Source organism: Engraulis encrasicolus, chromosome 13, assembly GCF_034702125.1.
Source record: "Engraulis encrasicolus isolate BLACKSEA-1 chromosome 13, IST_EnEncr_1.0, whole genome shotgun sequence".
NCBI classification, from domain to species: domain Eukaryota; kingdom Metazoa; phylum Chordata; class Actinopteri; order Clupeiformes; family Engraulidae; genus Engraulis; species Engraulis encrasicolus.
Window position 1 is genome coordinate 27082446 of NC_085869.1, and position 16895 is coordinate 27099340.

Genomic DNA, 16895 nt, shown 5'->3' on the forward strand with positions numbered 1-16895 from the left:
TGTTGATTAGATTGAGGGCCCAAGTCCAGCAGGTCTGTGGCGTCACCTGGCACATCACCAGAGTAGTCGTTTCATCTCTCGATTATGATCGGAATACATGCACTTTCCACTCGAGTGCAATAACCTGTGTGTGTGGGGGGTAATTTATCTTTGTTGCCATGGCAGTGACTGTCTAATCCTACTAAGGATTAAGCACATTGCATAATACTGTGTATGCAGTAAAACCACTGCTTTCGACACAGTGAAACATCAGTCTGTTCAACAAAACATTTCATTTGCCGGTCTCTGTGTGTAGAGAATCTGTATCTGAATCCCAGATGAACCTATGGCCAAATGGGACTTAGGAAGCGTCCCCATATCTGGCCTCTTTGTTTTTACTTGCCTCCATATAAGTAAAATGCACCCAAGAGGGCAATTACCATAGAGACTGTGTGTGTATAGTAACAAACATATCAAACTGAGAACATGCCCTTCACTAAGATTTTTATTAATACCGTTATTGTTACAAAACGCAGAAAACTCTTGAGAACATCATGAATGGGAATTAAACAGGAGTTCAATCACACCGTAAACTGTCACAGTACTGTAAGTGCACTTTGTAAACAAACTCCAAACAAAACAGTTTAGTTACTAGGCACTTCATAATAGATAACGCCTCTCCTTTTCAGTGAAATGCTAGCACAGCGGAGGTAAGCTCAAAGACGTGACATACTGTACTTTCAACTTCTTCTCAGCGTTATTGTGAGTTAAGTTAGAGTATTAGATTGTGGAATGCTACAGCTGCTCTCCTGGGAGCGACTCTCTTCTCGTCTCTTCTCCTCTTCTCTTCTCCTCTCTTCTCTTCTCAGACAGTGATCTGAGCTGCTTCCTTCACCACAGACTTGAGGGAGCCCACATCTCCCATAGGGGAGGACATCCCCACGCAGTACCACTGGTCGCCACCACGCACAGCAGGGGCGCTAAAGGACTCCATCTCCACCCCCGCTGATGCAAGAGCACCTGCAAAACACAGGAAGGATGGAGGTCAGTGGGGGAGACTGTCTGAAGGATAGAGGACAGTGGGAGACTGTCTGGTGGTGTGTGTGTGTGTGTGTGTGTGTGTGTGTGTGTGTGTGTTGCAAGCCAAGGAGGTTACTTATGAAGGGAAGCACTCCAGAGAAAATCACACACAACCTGACCTGCACACATGCACATGTGATAACATAATATTTGATGATTCTCACACACACACACCCACACACACACACACACACACACACACACACACACACACACACACACACACACACACACACACACACACACACCCACACACACACAAAGTGATGCTGACCTGTGACGGCGGGCAGTAGCTGTGGCGAGGCGTTGGCCTTGAAGAAGAGCAGGTGTCCTGCGAGGGCCACGGGCTGCCGGAACACACTGCCCTCCAGCTGCTCCAGCACGGGCACCTGGGCCTGCACAGACCCCCGCGCCCTGCTGGTGGCGCCGTTAACACACACCTCCACACACACACACGCAGCAGAGTCTCCTGCACCGCCCTCCTCATGCTTCATAACCACCTGGAAACACACAGGAGAGAGAGGGGAGATATGAGAGAGATTGTTTGCAGGGGTACAGCCCAAAACACCAGGGTAGGGATGCAAATTATCGATTAATTCATTAATCATTATGATAGTTGATAGCCTTATCGATCGACTTACGATTAATTGATAAGCAGCGTTTCCCCCCCCGAAATCTCATTGTTTCTCGAAACAAAAAACTACTAAATCTAAAAAAACTTTATTAAAAATTGAGATAAAATACCACATTTAAATTCATTCTATTTCAATTATTTCACACCCCTTTTCACACACACTCTTCACATGCCCATTTCACCTGGGTCTCTTTTCAGTTGAGTTGTCGATTAATTGTGATTAATGTTTTTTTAATCGATTAACACATTGATCGATTCAAGTCGATTAATCGATTAATCGTTTGCATCCCTACACCAGGGCAAAGACATAGAACGAGCAAGGTTGGAGGGAACAGTCACAATAATGAGAGAATGCGATAGAGACTATATGAGCTGCCTTTTGAAAGTTAAGAGTGAAGGCCTACTCGCACGGGCCTTTTATTACCCATGGACCTGGTCATTCAGAATAATTGTGGAGAATGTCCGAGTTCTTAGTCCTGTGCGAATGCAGGGTCAATGTAATTTGTGAAGTAAAAAAAAAAAAATCAGGCGCAAATTACCTATTGTGTTTTTGCAAAACACAGATGTCCATTAACAATTAAAGACCTGTGTGAATGTGTACGTGCATGTATATGATTGCAATTGCATGTCTCTTGTCTTTTCCTGGAGTGAATAATGGATACTGGCAAATATTTGATAAACAGCATGTAGAGTAGAGAGTAGAGTACTTTTATTGTCACTATATAAAAATACAGTGAGATTCTGTTTGGCAGCCCACAAATGCCCACAAAATAAAAGATACAGTGCCCTCCATAATTATTGGCACCCCTGGTTGAGATGTGTTAAAAGCCTTAAAATAAATTCAGTGTTTATTGCAGAAGAATACTGTCACACTGAAAATTGTAGGAAAGTGTAGCCTTCAACTCAAATGAATTGTAAGAAAATAAAAAAATCCCTGACTAAAAAATAATTATTTTTCATTAAATCACCTGTTCCACAATTATTGGCACCCTTAACAATTCCCAGGAAATAAATATAATTGAAGCATTTCTGTCATTTCTACAGTAGTTTACAAAGTTTACCAGAGTATGTAGGAACATTTAATTAGTAATTCATCACTTCCTGTTTCCCTGGGGTATAAATATGACGTGACACCGAGGCCATTTCTCTTATCCACTCTTAAACATGGGAAAGACAAAGGAACACAGCATACAAGTGAGGCAGATGTGCGTCGACCTTCACAGGTCAGGCAGAGGCTACAAGAAGATTGCCACTCAACTGCAGCTGCCCATATCCACTGTGAGAGGAATAATTAAGAAGTTCAAAACAACTGGAACAGTGCCTAAACAAGCCTGGACGAGGACCCAAGTTTATTTTGCCACCACGCACAGTGAGGAGGATGGTAAGAGAAATCAAAAGATCTCCAAAGCTCACTGCTACAGAATTACAACAAATGGTAGCATCCTGGGGTCACAAAGTCTCCAAATCAACCATCAGGCGCTGTCTACACGCCAACAAGCTGTTTGGGAGGCATGCACGGAGAAAACCTTTCCTCACTCACAATCATAAACGCAAGCGTCTGGAGTTCGCCAAGCGGTATTGGGGATTCAACTGGGACCGTGTGCTTTGGTCAGATGAGACCAAGATTGAGCTTTTTGGCAACAAACACTCTAAGTGGGTCTGGCGTACCACGAAAGATGCGCATGCTGAAAAGCCCCTCATACCCACTGTGAAGTATGGGGGTGGGTCAGTGATGCTGTGGGGCTGTTTCGCTTCCAAAGGCCCTGGGAACCTTGTTAGGGTGCATGGCATCATGAATGCTTTGAAATACCAGGACATTTTAAATCAAAATCTGTTGCCCTCTGCCCGAAAGCTGAAGCTGGGTCGTCACTGGGTCTTTCAGCAAGACAATGACCCTAAACATATGGCCAAATCTACACAGAAATGGTTCACCAGACACAAAATCACGCTCCTCCCATGGCCATCTCAGTCCCCTGACCTCAACCCCATTGAGAACCTGTGGGGTGAGCTGAAGAGGAGAGTACAGAGGAGAGGACCCAGGTCTCTGGATGATTTAGAGAGATTCTGCAAAGAGGAATGGCTGAAGATCCCTCTTTCTGTCTTTTCCCATCTTGTGAAACATTATAGGAGAAGATTAGGTGCTGTTTTGTTGGCAAAAGGGGGTTGTACAAAATATTAACACCAGGGGTGCTAATAATTGTGACACACATTATTTGATGTGAAATAATTATTTCTTTATGTGGGATTTTTTCCCCACTGAATAAATGCACTTGTATTGAAGGTTGGATTTTTCTCTTTTTTTCCATTAAGGTCCCATATTATTTAGAAAAAAAAAAAAATTGGAAGCTAAAAAACACATCTCAACCAGGGGTGCCAATAATTATGGAGGGCACTGTATATTAACAGTATAATAAATAATATATAAAAGTCCATATGCATCTCACAGTATAGAGAGTCCTGAAGTATTGAGGGGGGGGCAGGTGACGTATTGTGTTCAAAAGTCTAATTGCAGTAGGATAGAAACGGTCCTTCATTCTCGTAGTGTGGGCACGCAGAGTCCTAAAGCGCCTGCCAGATGGTAGCATGGTGAAGAGCCTGAGACCAGGGTTTGTGTGATTTTTAAGGATGTTTAATGCTCTGTTTGTGCAGCGTGTATGGTGGATCTCCTCAAGTGTGGGTAGTTGACAACCAATGATTCTCTCTGCTGTTTTAATAATGCACTGTAACATCTTGTTGTCGTGTGTGCAGCTGGTGTACCAAGATATAATGCTGTATGTAATCACTGATTCAATCGTACACCCGTAGAAATTAGTGAGCAGATCTCGTGGTAGCTGGGCCTTCTTTAGAGTCCACAGGAAATATAGCCTTTGGGATCCCTTTTTAGCTATTGCAGAGGTGTTGGCGCTCCATGACAAGTCCTGGCTGATGTGCACACCCAGGAATCTGAAGCTCTTTACTACCTCCACTGGCTACCCTCCGATGTTGATGGGTTGGTGGTAGTGGTTGCCCTGGCCACATCGCCTGAAGTCCAGGATCACCTCCTTCGTTTTCTTGGAGTTCAGGGCCAGGTTATGGTCTTGGCTCCAACGTGCCAGCTGCCGTCTCGTTGTTGTCAGAGATCAGGCCAATCACGGTTGTGTCGTCCACAAATTTAATGATGGTGTTTGAGCTGTGCTTAGGATCACAGTCATGAGTGAAGAGGGAGTACAAAAAAGGGCTCAACACACATCCCTGCGGCGCGCCTGTATTTAGGGTGATGGGTCTTGAATGATGTTTGCCCATGCGTACAGACTGAGGTCTGTTACTGAGGAAGTCCAGTATCCATCTGCAGACATGGGGACTGAAGCCGAGGTTGTACAGCTTAGTGGCCACTGGCCAGCTTGATAGGGGGAATGGTGTTAAAAGCGGAGCTGTAGTTGATGAACAGCATCCGCACATAGCTGTTTGGTTTCTCCAGGTGTGAGAGGGCAGTGTGAATGGCCAATGAAATGCCATCCTCTGTAGATCTATTTGCCCTGTAGACAAATTGATGCGGGTCGAGGGATGCTGGGGTGATGGACTTCAGGTGTGCTAGCAGCACCAGTCTTTCAAAGCATTTCATTACAATAGGTGTGAGCGCTACAGGGCGGTAGTCATTGAGAGACTTGATGGCATGTCGGGGGCAAGTGGCAGTCGACCCATCCCATTTACATTGAACCAAAACTAACTCCAAGAAAAACTCTACGAGAAGTCAAACAAGAAGTCGTGAAATGATGACATATCCAGTCACAATGGCCCTCATTTATCAAAGTAGCGTACGACGAGAATCATACGTACGTCGTGCGTACGTTCTTTTTCTACGACCAGTTGGCATTTATCAAATCTCATCGTAAGCGCAGGAAAGATGAAATCCTACGACTGCTCTCAGACGGTGTACGCCGTTTTCAAGTTGGACTTGAGATGACTATGATCACCAACTTGAGCAGCAGTTGTAGCGCAACAACTCATTATCATAAATATGTGGCCTACATAATTACAAAATGTTTTTAGATTGTATATTTTGGCTATAAGACAACGTCTACTTATTTGAATTGGTGCACCCTTCCTGGGAGCGCTGCCTTAATTTGGCATATAGGTCAACAACTGCAAGAGACTTCTAATTTGTGATTTGACGTGATGTGTGAATTATTTTGTGCAATATAGGCTACAGCCTCGTATTGGAATGTGCCTTCAGTCGTGGGATCAATGACCGACGTCCCTTCTTTTTTAACAGCTGGGAGTTCATGCGCACATCAATCAATACATAGCCTACAGTAGCCTAATAATCTCCCGGTTGAGTTTCGGCGTTTGATCGCACACAACTACTATCCGAATATAGGACTACACCAGACACGTGTGTGTCCGATAACACTTTATAGTAGGTGGTAAAAGACCTATCCCCTCGAAGGACTGAAGCGCAGGAGAGAAGCAGGGCGCACATGAGCGCGAGAAGGACAGCGCACTGGACAACTCTCCTTCCCCAACATATGGTTTGGGCACTGTTTGTTGGCCAGTTTCACGTTGGACCCTTTTCTTGACCTCGTTTACCAAAAAGGTTTATCATCATACATTTTAAAAATAATAATAATATTCATTAAAAATATCTTCATTATGTCTACTGTAGTCAATCAAACATTGTAACCATAATTATGTGGAAATCAATCTCTACCCCTTCCATATTGAGAACTGAAACACTGTTGACTATTGCTGTTGATTATTTCCACGTGTTATTTTGTTGTCTACCTCGCGTAAAGCCCAATTTCAAGCTGTCAATCAACCAGAAACGTGGATGTTTTAGCCGGTTTGCGTCTCTCCATGTCGCAAATTCAGGGGTGCGGTCTCCTTCCCGCCGTTTTAGAGAAGGTGTGATTATTCTAATGACGATGGTTTTCAGACGCTGGATTTATCAACAGCCGCTCGCTCTTACGATGAGATTGGAGAGGTACACATGTTTAGTAAATCTCACGTGAGCTTCGTCGTACGACGAGATCTGCGCTCATTTCTGCGATGGTTTCTACGCAAGTTTGATAAATGAGGGCCAATGTCTGTAAATTGAGTACATCACAGACCTGCCGTCCAGGGTTGCCAGATGAGACCGATGATTTCCAGCCCACAAATTAGCACTAAATCCCACTCCAAAAACATTGGAACTAAATTCTATTGATTTCTACAGTCATACATGTGCAGCAAAACCTGCCCAAATGCTTTTTTTTAACCAATTTCTACCCATAGATGGCCGTCCTAAGCAGTCAAATTGGTCAGGAAACAGCCCAATCTCGCAACACTGCTGCCGTCTGAATGCGCCACAACATGACACAGAGGTACGGAGGTTGTCGCAAATTACCAGTGGTCCATAAGTAATATTATTCCATGCAAATCGGTCTTTAGTTTGCCTGCTGAAAGTCAACATGTAAGAAGTATTCTTGAGTGGCAAGCTGAAGTGCTCTGCGTGCGTTACCTCCAGGCCGGTCTCCTTGGCCAGGGTGAGTGCGTTGACCAGGTTGGGGCCATTTCCAGAGCCGCTGGACAGCAACCCAACCACCACCGCGGAGCCCAGGAATCCGGTAGACTTCTTCAGACACGCCCCTGCACAATAGTCAAGTCAAGTCAAGTCAAGTCAAGTTTATTTATAGAGCGCATTTCGTACATAACAGCATTTCAATGTGCTTCACAGAGCAAATAAAACAAGAAGTACATAAACAAGAAATAAAAGTAGATAAATACTACTAAAAGTAATATTATAGCTATATGAGAGGTAGAAAAGACATTAAATACAGTCGAGATCAATATTGAATACACATTCTGCTACAGATTATAACAACACAGTCAGCCAACGCAGTAGAAACACTTATCACTACACACCCGTACAATGCCACAAAAAGCATCTTCCTCTCCAATGCAGACATGTTTACAACATATAGTTTATACTGTGTCGGTAGACAAACAGATAAATATATATTAAAATGATTATAGTGCAGTGAACTAATAAAATAGATAAACAAGAGGATGGATCAAACATTGAAAAAAGTGGTAGTTCACAGTTCGTAGGCACTACATACCGCATGCAAAGACAAAAAAAAAATCAAAATGTGAATTGGGCTAGAAAAAGATGGATAAACCAGGATATTTTCTTGTGCCCTTTTACCTAATTAATTCCTTGCTGACACATGAGGTTGGAGTGGTGAACCACATAGTGTGACTAGTGGCTTGTGCAGGTGGTTTAGTTAGTCTGTGGGGGAAGTGGTCAGGCCACAATCCAACTTGGACCAACAACCATTAGCCACTAGAGGGCGACATAGCGACATCTTTTTTTTTCAGAGCCCGGACTGACTAGTTGCGCTACTCACACATTATACAGTAGACTTAGTGCCTCTACTGCACAACATAGTACACTTTGTAGGAAACATTCAGTTCCAGTGAACCACAAAGAAGTGGCTTCTCTCCAGTATTTTTTATCTATTAGCTTGTTTGATTGTTCTCAATGCATCACTTTTCCTGAGCAGGTTTATTCATCTTTGCATCTAGAAACAATGCTCGAGCTGGCCTATCAAACTACAAATCGGTGATCCACTTAAAGTAGTTAAATAACATTTGAGAACAGATCAGGCAATATCATAATGCCATGTCTTGTACCTGTGGTGTTGACTTGCACTTGACTGTATGGTTGTTTGGAGGAGGTGCAGGCCCTGAGTACAGCCCCCATGGCCTCCCCCAGTCGGATCCACTGCTGAGACTCTGGGGAGAACGTGCTGGCCAACACCTGGGCATTCACCTGAGGTGAAGGGGACGAGACAGAGACAGATTCATTAGCAATTCAGTCGACATGCAGGTAGAACATACTCCTTTTCCACTTTAGAAACAACAACATCTACCTATAATTATGGACATAGTATTAGCAACACATTGGCAATGACTGTGGGCTAGATTATGCTCGTATACATACATGTATGAAACAAGCTTTTGCACTGAAGCAAAAGCAGCCAACACAGTTCGTTACCACAGCTTCCCTATAGTCAATGATGGACTCGGTTTCAGTAAGCACTAAAGGTCTTCAGGGAACCCAGTCACTGGAATCAGTGATTGGTTGCATACAGTAAGTGTTTAAAGCGATCCTTCACCATTTCTGGAAATAAACCAGTTTTCCACCTTCCCTCAACTTCAATAATTGACCTTTGCAATTTTCATGTACTTTCAGCCGTTCTCTCAAGTCTGGACGAAATTCTACCTCCAAGCTAGCATTTACAATTGAATAATTGGAGGATTCAATGACAACTGCTAGCTTGAAGCTAGAAGCAATATAATCAGACTAACCAACAACTGGAAGAACAAGAGAAGGGTAAAACTCAATGGTTTAAAATGAGCTCATAACCAGAGATGACAGAGTATGGCTCGTGACAGTGATTGGTTGGGTGTGTAAGTGATACTGTCCCATTTTTGGAAATAATCTTATTTGACACCTCCCCTTGAGTTAAATAATAAGGTTTTACTGTTCTTTCCTTCAACCGTTTTCTAGTTATGGCAGTGCAAATGTTACCTCCAAGCTAACAGTTAACATGGAGTCCTATGAGACCAGTTAGCTGCGAGCTGGTCTCATCGGACTCAATGTTAACTGCTAGCATGGAGGTAAAATTTGCACTGCCATACCCGGAGAACGGTTGAAAGTACAGGAGAACGGTAAAACCTAATTATTTAAGTCAAAGGGAGGTGTAAAATAAGCTTATTTCCAAAAATGGGACAATATCACTTTAAGTGTGGTTAGGCTGGACCACTCACAGCTCCGACGAGCGCGGTGCCCTTGACCATGTCGACGATCTGCAGCGCGATGTCCTGGCCACAGCGCGCCTGAGCCTCCCGCGTACTGGCGCCCAGATGGGGGCAGCTGATCACGTTAGGGTGGTTCACCAGAGAACGCTCCTTTGGAGGCTCCTGAAAACACACACGCACGTGCACACACACACACACACACACACACACCTTTAGAAGGATCACCCTACTCATTTGATCATTAAGGTCATTTCTTCTTAATGAACTCAATGTTCATATTTGCAATTCTTTTGTAGGAAATTACTACTTACCAATTGCCGTCATTAGAATCATCATTGATAATAATCCCTATTGCGCAAGATGGCTATTATCTTAATTTTCAATTATAATTATCAGTACCAGAAATCGTCATCAGCAACCTGATTAGTGTTGGTCAAAATTGCAAGACACGGGCGCTGTGGCGCAGCGCGCTAAGCCCCCCACATTTGTGCTTGCATGCCCACGGGGACCCCGGTTCGAGTCCGGCCGGGGTCATTTCCCCATCCCGCCCTGTCTCTCTGTCCCACTCGCTTCCTGTCACCATTACATCTCAGACTGTCCAATCAAATAAAGGCATAAAAAGCCCCTAAAAATATAAAAAAATAAATAAATAAATAAATCGCAGGACACAACCATCATCATCATCATCAGTAGACGCCTAGTGTTGTTCTCCAAAGCTTACCTCCACGAACACATCCAGTCCTGCTCCGCCACACTGGCCTGACTCGAGAGCTCGGAGCAGGGCTGCCTCGTCGATGATGCCCCCTCGAGCACAGTTCACCACCTTCACACCCTTCTTGCACTGGGCAAAGGACTTATCGTTTAGGAGGCCTGAGGAAATCAATCATGAAGCAAAACACAGAGTGCATAAGTCAGTGGGTCGTCCCATTTCATTATCTAACCTCCTGTCCTTGCCTTGTGCTTGTAGCCTTGAGATGTGAGGCAAGAGGTCATTGACGATAGAAGTGTTAGGGGAGGATGGAGTCATCAGGCAGCACGTGCATGCCAACTGCTACATCACCTCATCCTCCCACCTCACTCATCCTCCTCCTCCTCATCATTCCTCACTCCTTCTCATTCCTCACTCCTCGTCCTCCCACCTCACTCCTTCTCATTCCTCACTCCTCGTCCTCCCACCTCACTCCTCGTCCTCCTCCTCCTCCTCATTCCTCGTCCTCCCACCTCATCCCTCACCCTCCCACCTCACTCCTCATCCCTCACCCTCCCACCTCACTCCTCATCCCTCACCCTCCCACCATCATCCTTGATGAAGTCACCCCTTGAGGCATGAAGCGGAAGGAAGCAACTGGAGGAGGGATATTGACACGTACACAAAGAGTTTGGGACTGTGAGGCGACTGGCTGAAGTAGTGCAAAAGCTGAGTGGGGTTGGCTGACCTAAATTCTGCAACCCGCCCCCCATAACAGAAACGTCCATAACAAAACCCTGATCCACCTTAAACCCCCAGTAGTATGTGTATGTGTGTGCGCGCGCGCAAGTTCACATTTTTTGCAAAGGCAATTTCCTCTGCTGGTGCGCAGTGTGTGTGTGTGTGTGTGTGTGTGTGTGTGTGTGTGTGTGTGTGCGCAGTGTGTGTGAGTGTGCACCCCATTCCAGGGCCCCCACATCAGCGTAGAGCGTGGCTAGGCTGACCTGTGGTGGAGGGCATGAGGGGAGTGTGCACGGTGATGTAATCACACTGGGGCCACAGCTGCTCCAATGACATCTGCTCCACCCCCCAGGAGGCGGAGACTTCCACTGGAGTGATGGGGTCGTAGCCAATCGTCTGCGAGGGACACAATGGGAAAGGGAAAGGGGTGGGATGGAATGCCAAGTCAGCGTTACTTACTTATGATGGGGGGGCAAGGAAGGCAGGGAGCCAGTAAAAAGACGGAGTGGGGAGAGACAGAGACAGAGACACAGAGAGAGAGAGAGAGAGAGAGAGAGAGAGAGAGAGAGAGAGAGAGAGAGAGAGAGAGAGAGAGAGAGAGAGAGAGAGAGAGCGAGAGCAAGAGCAGGGTAATATGCGCCTTTGGGAAAGAGAAAGTCGTAAGAGGATATGAGAAGGACAAAGACATGCCATATATTGTGTGGCAAGGAAATATGAAGAGGGACAGGAGAGGTTAAGAAGTACAACTCACTTCTCATTACAAAGCATCCCGTTCAGTTTATCAGTCTTTGTCAGTGGCAAACCATAGTGTGCACATTGGAGACTTTTGTGTTAACACCTGTTACATATATTTTTGACTATAAAGTACACTTTAGCTATAGGACGATAGACAGTCTAACGCTACATATGCACATGTTATATCCTGCACATTATGCACCATTACATTATGCTACCCTTGGCTGATGCTTCCATCCAAAGCAACGTATTCCTCTTTTCCACGGGTGGTTTTCTGGTAAGCCTACAGCTTGAAACAGCGGGACTCAGCCGCACATTTTTGCTCTTCAATTGAGCCGTGTCGTGCCCAATTGAAAAGCAAAAAGTGGCGTCCGAGTCGTGCTTTGTTGAGCTGTAGGCCTACCAGAAAACCGCCAGTGGAAAAGAGGCATTAGTTATTTAGGTACAGAGTATTGGTTACAGCTCCTGGAGCAATTTCTCAGGTGAGGTGCCTCGTTGAAGGGCACTTCAGCCACGAATGGAGCTTGGAGGTATGGGGAGAGGTAAGGGTGGGATTTGAACCTGCAACCATTGGATCCAAAGACCAACTCCATAACCATTAGTCCACGGCTGCACTCACTATAATGTGCGAGTGGACATTTTGAACACAGACTTGAACTAACCCTGATCCCAAAAGATATATCACAATTTAGGCTTATCACAGTGTAAAGAAGTGGCGACAGTGTGCCAGCGAACATTTTAAATACAAACGTGTGCTTACCCTCCTGTCAAATATCACTATGCACAGTCACTTTATAGAGAAGAGATCATTGCTTACACTCATCCCAAAATATGTATTACAGTGTAGGCCAGTGGTTTTCAAAATGGGGGCCAGGGACCCCTGGAGGGCCGCAATGGGGTGCTAGGGGGACTGCAGCAGGTTAGCAGGGAAAGTATAGCAAAACAAAACAAATAAGTAAATTGAGTAAATAACGTAAACCAAAGTAAAGAGAGAAAAAAAAGGTTTGGGCATGACATGAAAGGGGGTGGCTGATGATGATTCTACTCTGACTGTGCTATCATTTTCTTCTTCACAATATTTATATGTAGGCCTATTATGTTCCCTGTAGTACGTCAATGGGTTTGGGGATGCACCAACTCCATCACATTGTGAAAGGGGGTGTGCAATGCACCGAGAAAAAAAATAGTGCACAGCCCATGTCAGGAAGCCTTGGCTGGAATCTACCGGTATATGTATGGTCCAGTCACTGGGCAGGTCTCGTCATGGCTAAATTCGCAAAACCCCTTGTGTAGGCTACTATCACTCTATAGAGAGGAGATGGCCATTGCTTAACCCCATCCCTACAGAAAAATGAGAGAGTAGAGAGAGTAGTGAAGTCCTGGCCATTGTTTACCCTCATCCCAACAGAAACATTACAGCAGGGATGGGCAACTGGAGGCCCGCGGGCCACATGCGGCCCAGTCCGCCTCCTCACTCAGTGTGGCCCTTAGATAAAACATAATTACAGAAATAGATAAATAATGAGCAGATTTTTCAAAACACGACTGAATTAATCCGTTGTAATTATACTGTTGGCCCATAGACAACACCAGAGCCGTCTATATATCAGGCTTGTACGAAATTCCGAATGGAAAGAATTTCAATTCAAAATAATGCCATAATACGAACACTAGGTGGTGCCATTACCTTGAATTTCTTTGAATTTAAGCTACACCACCCATTGAAAGTACATAGAACACCACCACCTAGTGTTCGTATTATGGCATTACTTTGAATTGAAATTCTTTCCATTCGGAATTTCGTACAAGCCTGCTATATATGGCTCTGGACAACAGTCCCATTACTTCCAAGCAATATCGGCAGCCGCTGAGCAACCAACTGCACCTCGAACTCTGAGTTGCAGTCCGATGCCAGGTCATGTGGATCTGAAGGTGGCGATGAAATAATGTGGCCCCTTCTTAACATGAAAGTTGCCCATCCCTGATTACAGCATACATATCACTGCATAGGGGTCAAAGACGTGCAAAATGGCAGTGTCATTCAGAGTAACGGATACCTTCTGCTGACTGTAACGGTTAAAAAAAACAGCCGAGGCTTTCATGAATTCACTGGAAAAAAAATAAAATAAAAAGTCATGTTTTTTACAGTTACAGTCAGCGGAAGGTATCCGTTACACTGAATGACAATTTCATTTTGCACGTCTTTGACCCATAGAGAAGCGGAGGCCATTGCTTATTGCTTACCCTCATGCCAAATGACTGCATCCTGGTGGCCACTTCTTTCCCGATGCGACCGAGCCCCACGATGCCCAGTACCTTTCCATACAGCTCGGCGCCCATGAACTGCAAAATCGTTAAGAAAACATTAGGCCCATTTGGCACGTTCCATTGGCCAGAGTGGATTAACCACAGCAGAGTGAGCAGTGCAGAGAGGGCGAAAACAAACTGGCAGCAGACGCCACAAGAGAGGGCAAAAACACACTGAGTGCGTTGCAATATGCGACCTTGCCTCCTCCACTTGCTTGTCTCCTCGTACCAGGAAGTAATATGTCATGATGACATCACTGACAACAGCATTTTATTTCAATATCTTGAAAAAGCTGAATTGTAGTCATTATTTCGTTTGCAATTGGGATGGTGAATGAAAAACAGTCTCTCAAAAGTTGTTGTGGCTAGGCTGACACCTGGGAAACTTCATCGTTTTCTCCACGGAGGAGGGGCCAGGAGGCGGCACGAGGAGACAAGCGCAAGTGGAGGAGGCAAGGTCGCATATTGCAACGCACTCACAGGCAGCAGACGCCACAGTTGGGCTGCATGACGGCACAGAGAGGGCAAAAACACACTGGCAGCAGATGCCACAGTTCAGCTCTGTGGTGGCACAGAGAGAGAGGTGTAGTCAAATCTTCAAGTTTATTTTGTTTCAAACATGATAAAGTTTTATCTTTTACCTGACATGTTTACCTGACGATGTGTGTTCAACTCTTTGGTGATCCACAACTTGACAAACACCATGGTCATGCACACATTAGGCACTTTTAAATACTGTGTTTGAAGTGCTTTTAAATACTGTGTTTGAAGTGCTTTTGAATACTGTGGTCGACATACTTTTGGTGATGTACTTGTAGTGCAAATGTCTCCCTAGTTTGAGATATTGAACCTTTGGGCTACTGCACACAGGGATATTACACACAAGGTTTGATTGGCCTGTCCCTTTTTGGTGCAAACAGAATAGGTTGCATGGTTGCGAGATGTTTACCTTCTTGCGATCCCATTTCCCAGCCTTCATTGACATATCCGCTTGAGGTACATGCCTGAGAAAAAGACAAACATTTCTCATCAAACCGTTTGAAATATTTTATTTATGAATGCAATGACAACAGTACAGGTTCAAGTAAACCTATAACTAAATGTGTGTGTGTTTTTTTTTACTTCTAATATCAAATGTTTCCAGAAGTGCGGCAAAAATCTTAACCTTGCTCACCTCGAAAGACTCATGATGAGGGCACATGTCAGTTCAGCTGCGCTGATTGTATTACCGCTTGGGGTGCTGTGGGGATGAAACAACAGAACAGAAGCAATCAGGAGTAGCCCTGAACACTGAAGAGGGGCCACCACGACAATGAGTGGTCCCTCTCCAACAGCTGACAGTAGGCTACAGTGGTTCTCAACCTTTTTTTAAACAAACGCCCCCTTGACCTCATCATAAGCCTGCTAACACCCCCTTAGTATTGAAAAATAAAATAGACTAATGCCCCCCAATGGGAACTAAGCCCCAACCCCACTCATCTGTATCCTTCTCAACACCCCCCTAGGGCTCCTCAACGCCCCCTAGGGGGCTGTAGTGCCCCCGTTGAGAAACATTAGATTAGCCGTTGCGGCGATGCCGTCAGAGATTCTTTAAGTATCTCTCTACTCTCTCTGATGCCGTCTATTCTGTGGCTGTGCAGGCAGCACCTACTTCATGACAATGACGCCGTTTTTAGTAGCAGCAGGCACGTCCACGTTGTCCACCCCTGTCCCTGCTCGGCCGATGATCTTCAGATTGCACCCGGCATTGATGACCTCGGCTGTTACTTTTGTGGCAGAGCGCACAACCAGGCCATCGTAGTTCTGAAACAAAGTTATGGCACACTTTGTGGAATGCATGTTTGTCTGGCCCTGACAGGTGCCTGGGCTGGCAATTAAATCACATTATTAATAATAATGATGAGAATAAATTCCACAAATAAATTATGGCGAAAAAAATGTTTTGCCATGCACTTGCATGAAACTTTTCCAACTGGTGGTTGTGTGCATGGCGAGTGAGTTGGGATTTGGCCGAGCGCTGCAGAAGTTGCACGCGAGGTAAATCTGGGTGATGTTGCATCATACTGATAGGCTCCTGCAAGGGCGGCGCTGGCGAGAAGCTCAATTTTCACGAGAAAAGAAAATGCCACATGACCTTATGTGCCAAATTAGTGAAATTAACCAATAACCCAAATTTAGCACCAGCGAACCACCAATTTCAACGTGTTTTGAGAACATTAAGGAGTCAGTATTGTAGTGTTTGCTATTATGATAGTGCTGCTGATGAATGATGCTTACTTTTGGCAAAAGGCTGAAAATTACATCTGTCATCATCAGACTAGCTAACAAACGACACAGAAGTACCGAGTTCTAATCGGAAACTGCAAAAGCACTTGGCACACTTACTTCAATATCGCCAATCAACTCATCCTTCGTCATATTCTGCTTTTCCGTCACTTCTATTCCATTTTCTTGCAGAATCTTCTTACAACACGCGTCCACACTTTCGCTGATTAAGATGCGTTTGATAGCGACCGGGGCCATGTTGAGGGTCTGTGGTTGGGAGCTGGAACTGGAAATAGGGCACACACTCGGCTTGGTGTAACGAGGATGTCGGCTAAATGTTTCAACCTCGTTGGTTTTGAATGATGAGGGGGGAGATGGGCGGACTTTAGTTGGAGGACAGAAGAAAAGACTGGGCAACTCCGCCTCCCGCCATCACCTTCACGCTGGTTCCAAGAACTGTCTGGCGCTTAGCCGAAATTTAGGAGTGCCGAACAAGTACAAACTTGGTTAACCTGTAAAACCACGCCACAAAGCTCCCAAGGTAGATTGCAGGTGCACTGGGGCAATAGGCCGCCCGTTTTACTGTAGATTTGTGTGTGTGCATGCTATGTTTGCCGTGTGGACTGCTTGGGTGGGAAGTTTGTCGGGTTAATTCTAGGCATGGTGCAACTGATAAATAGAGAA

At 45.0% G+C, this 16895-nt stretch overlaps 1 protein-coding gene across 1 annotated transcript; it reads right to left on the reverse strand.

Moving 5' to 3' along the window:
• Positions 1-466: 466 nt before the first annotated feature.
• On the reverse strand, positions 467-16575 carry phgdh (phosphoglycerate dehydrogenase). The gene is made up of 12 exons (XM_063214533.1): positions 16332-16575; positions 15598-15749; positions 15121-15186; positions 14896-14950; positions 13884-13982; positions 11168-11300; positions 10197-10345; positions 9485-9637; positions 8345-8483; positions 7170-7297; positions 1334-1559; positions 467-999 (listed from the first exon to the last, which is right to left on the reverse strand). Exons 1-12 carry the CDS (start codon positions 16467-16469, stop codon positions 845-847), a joined length of 1593 nt encoding a protein of 530 aa, XP_063070603.1. The 5' UTR covers positions 16470-16575; the 3' UTR covers positions 467-844.
• Positions 16576-16895: the final 320 nt, after the last annotated feature.

Coding starts and splice junctions, on each gene's coding strand:
- phgdh (XM_063214533.1), bottom strand. CDS start 16,469: ATGGCCCCGGTCGCTATCAAACGCATCTTAATCAGCGAAAGTGTGGAC. Junction 10,346..11,167: donor CCTCATGCCCTCCACCACAG/GTCAGCCTAGCC, acceptor TGATTTCCTCAG/GCCTCCTAAACGATAAGTCC. Junction 1,000..1,333: donor GCTACTGCCCGCCGTCACAG/GTCAGCATCACT, acceptor TGTGTTTTGCAG/GTGCTCTTGCATCAGCGGGG.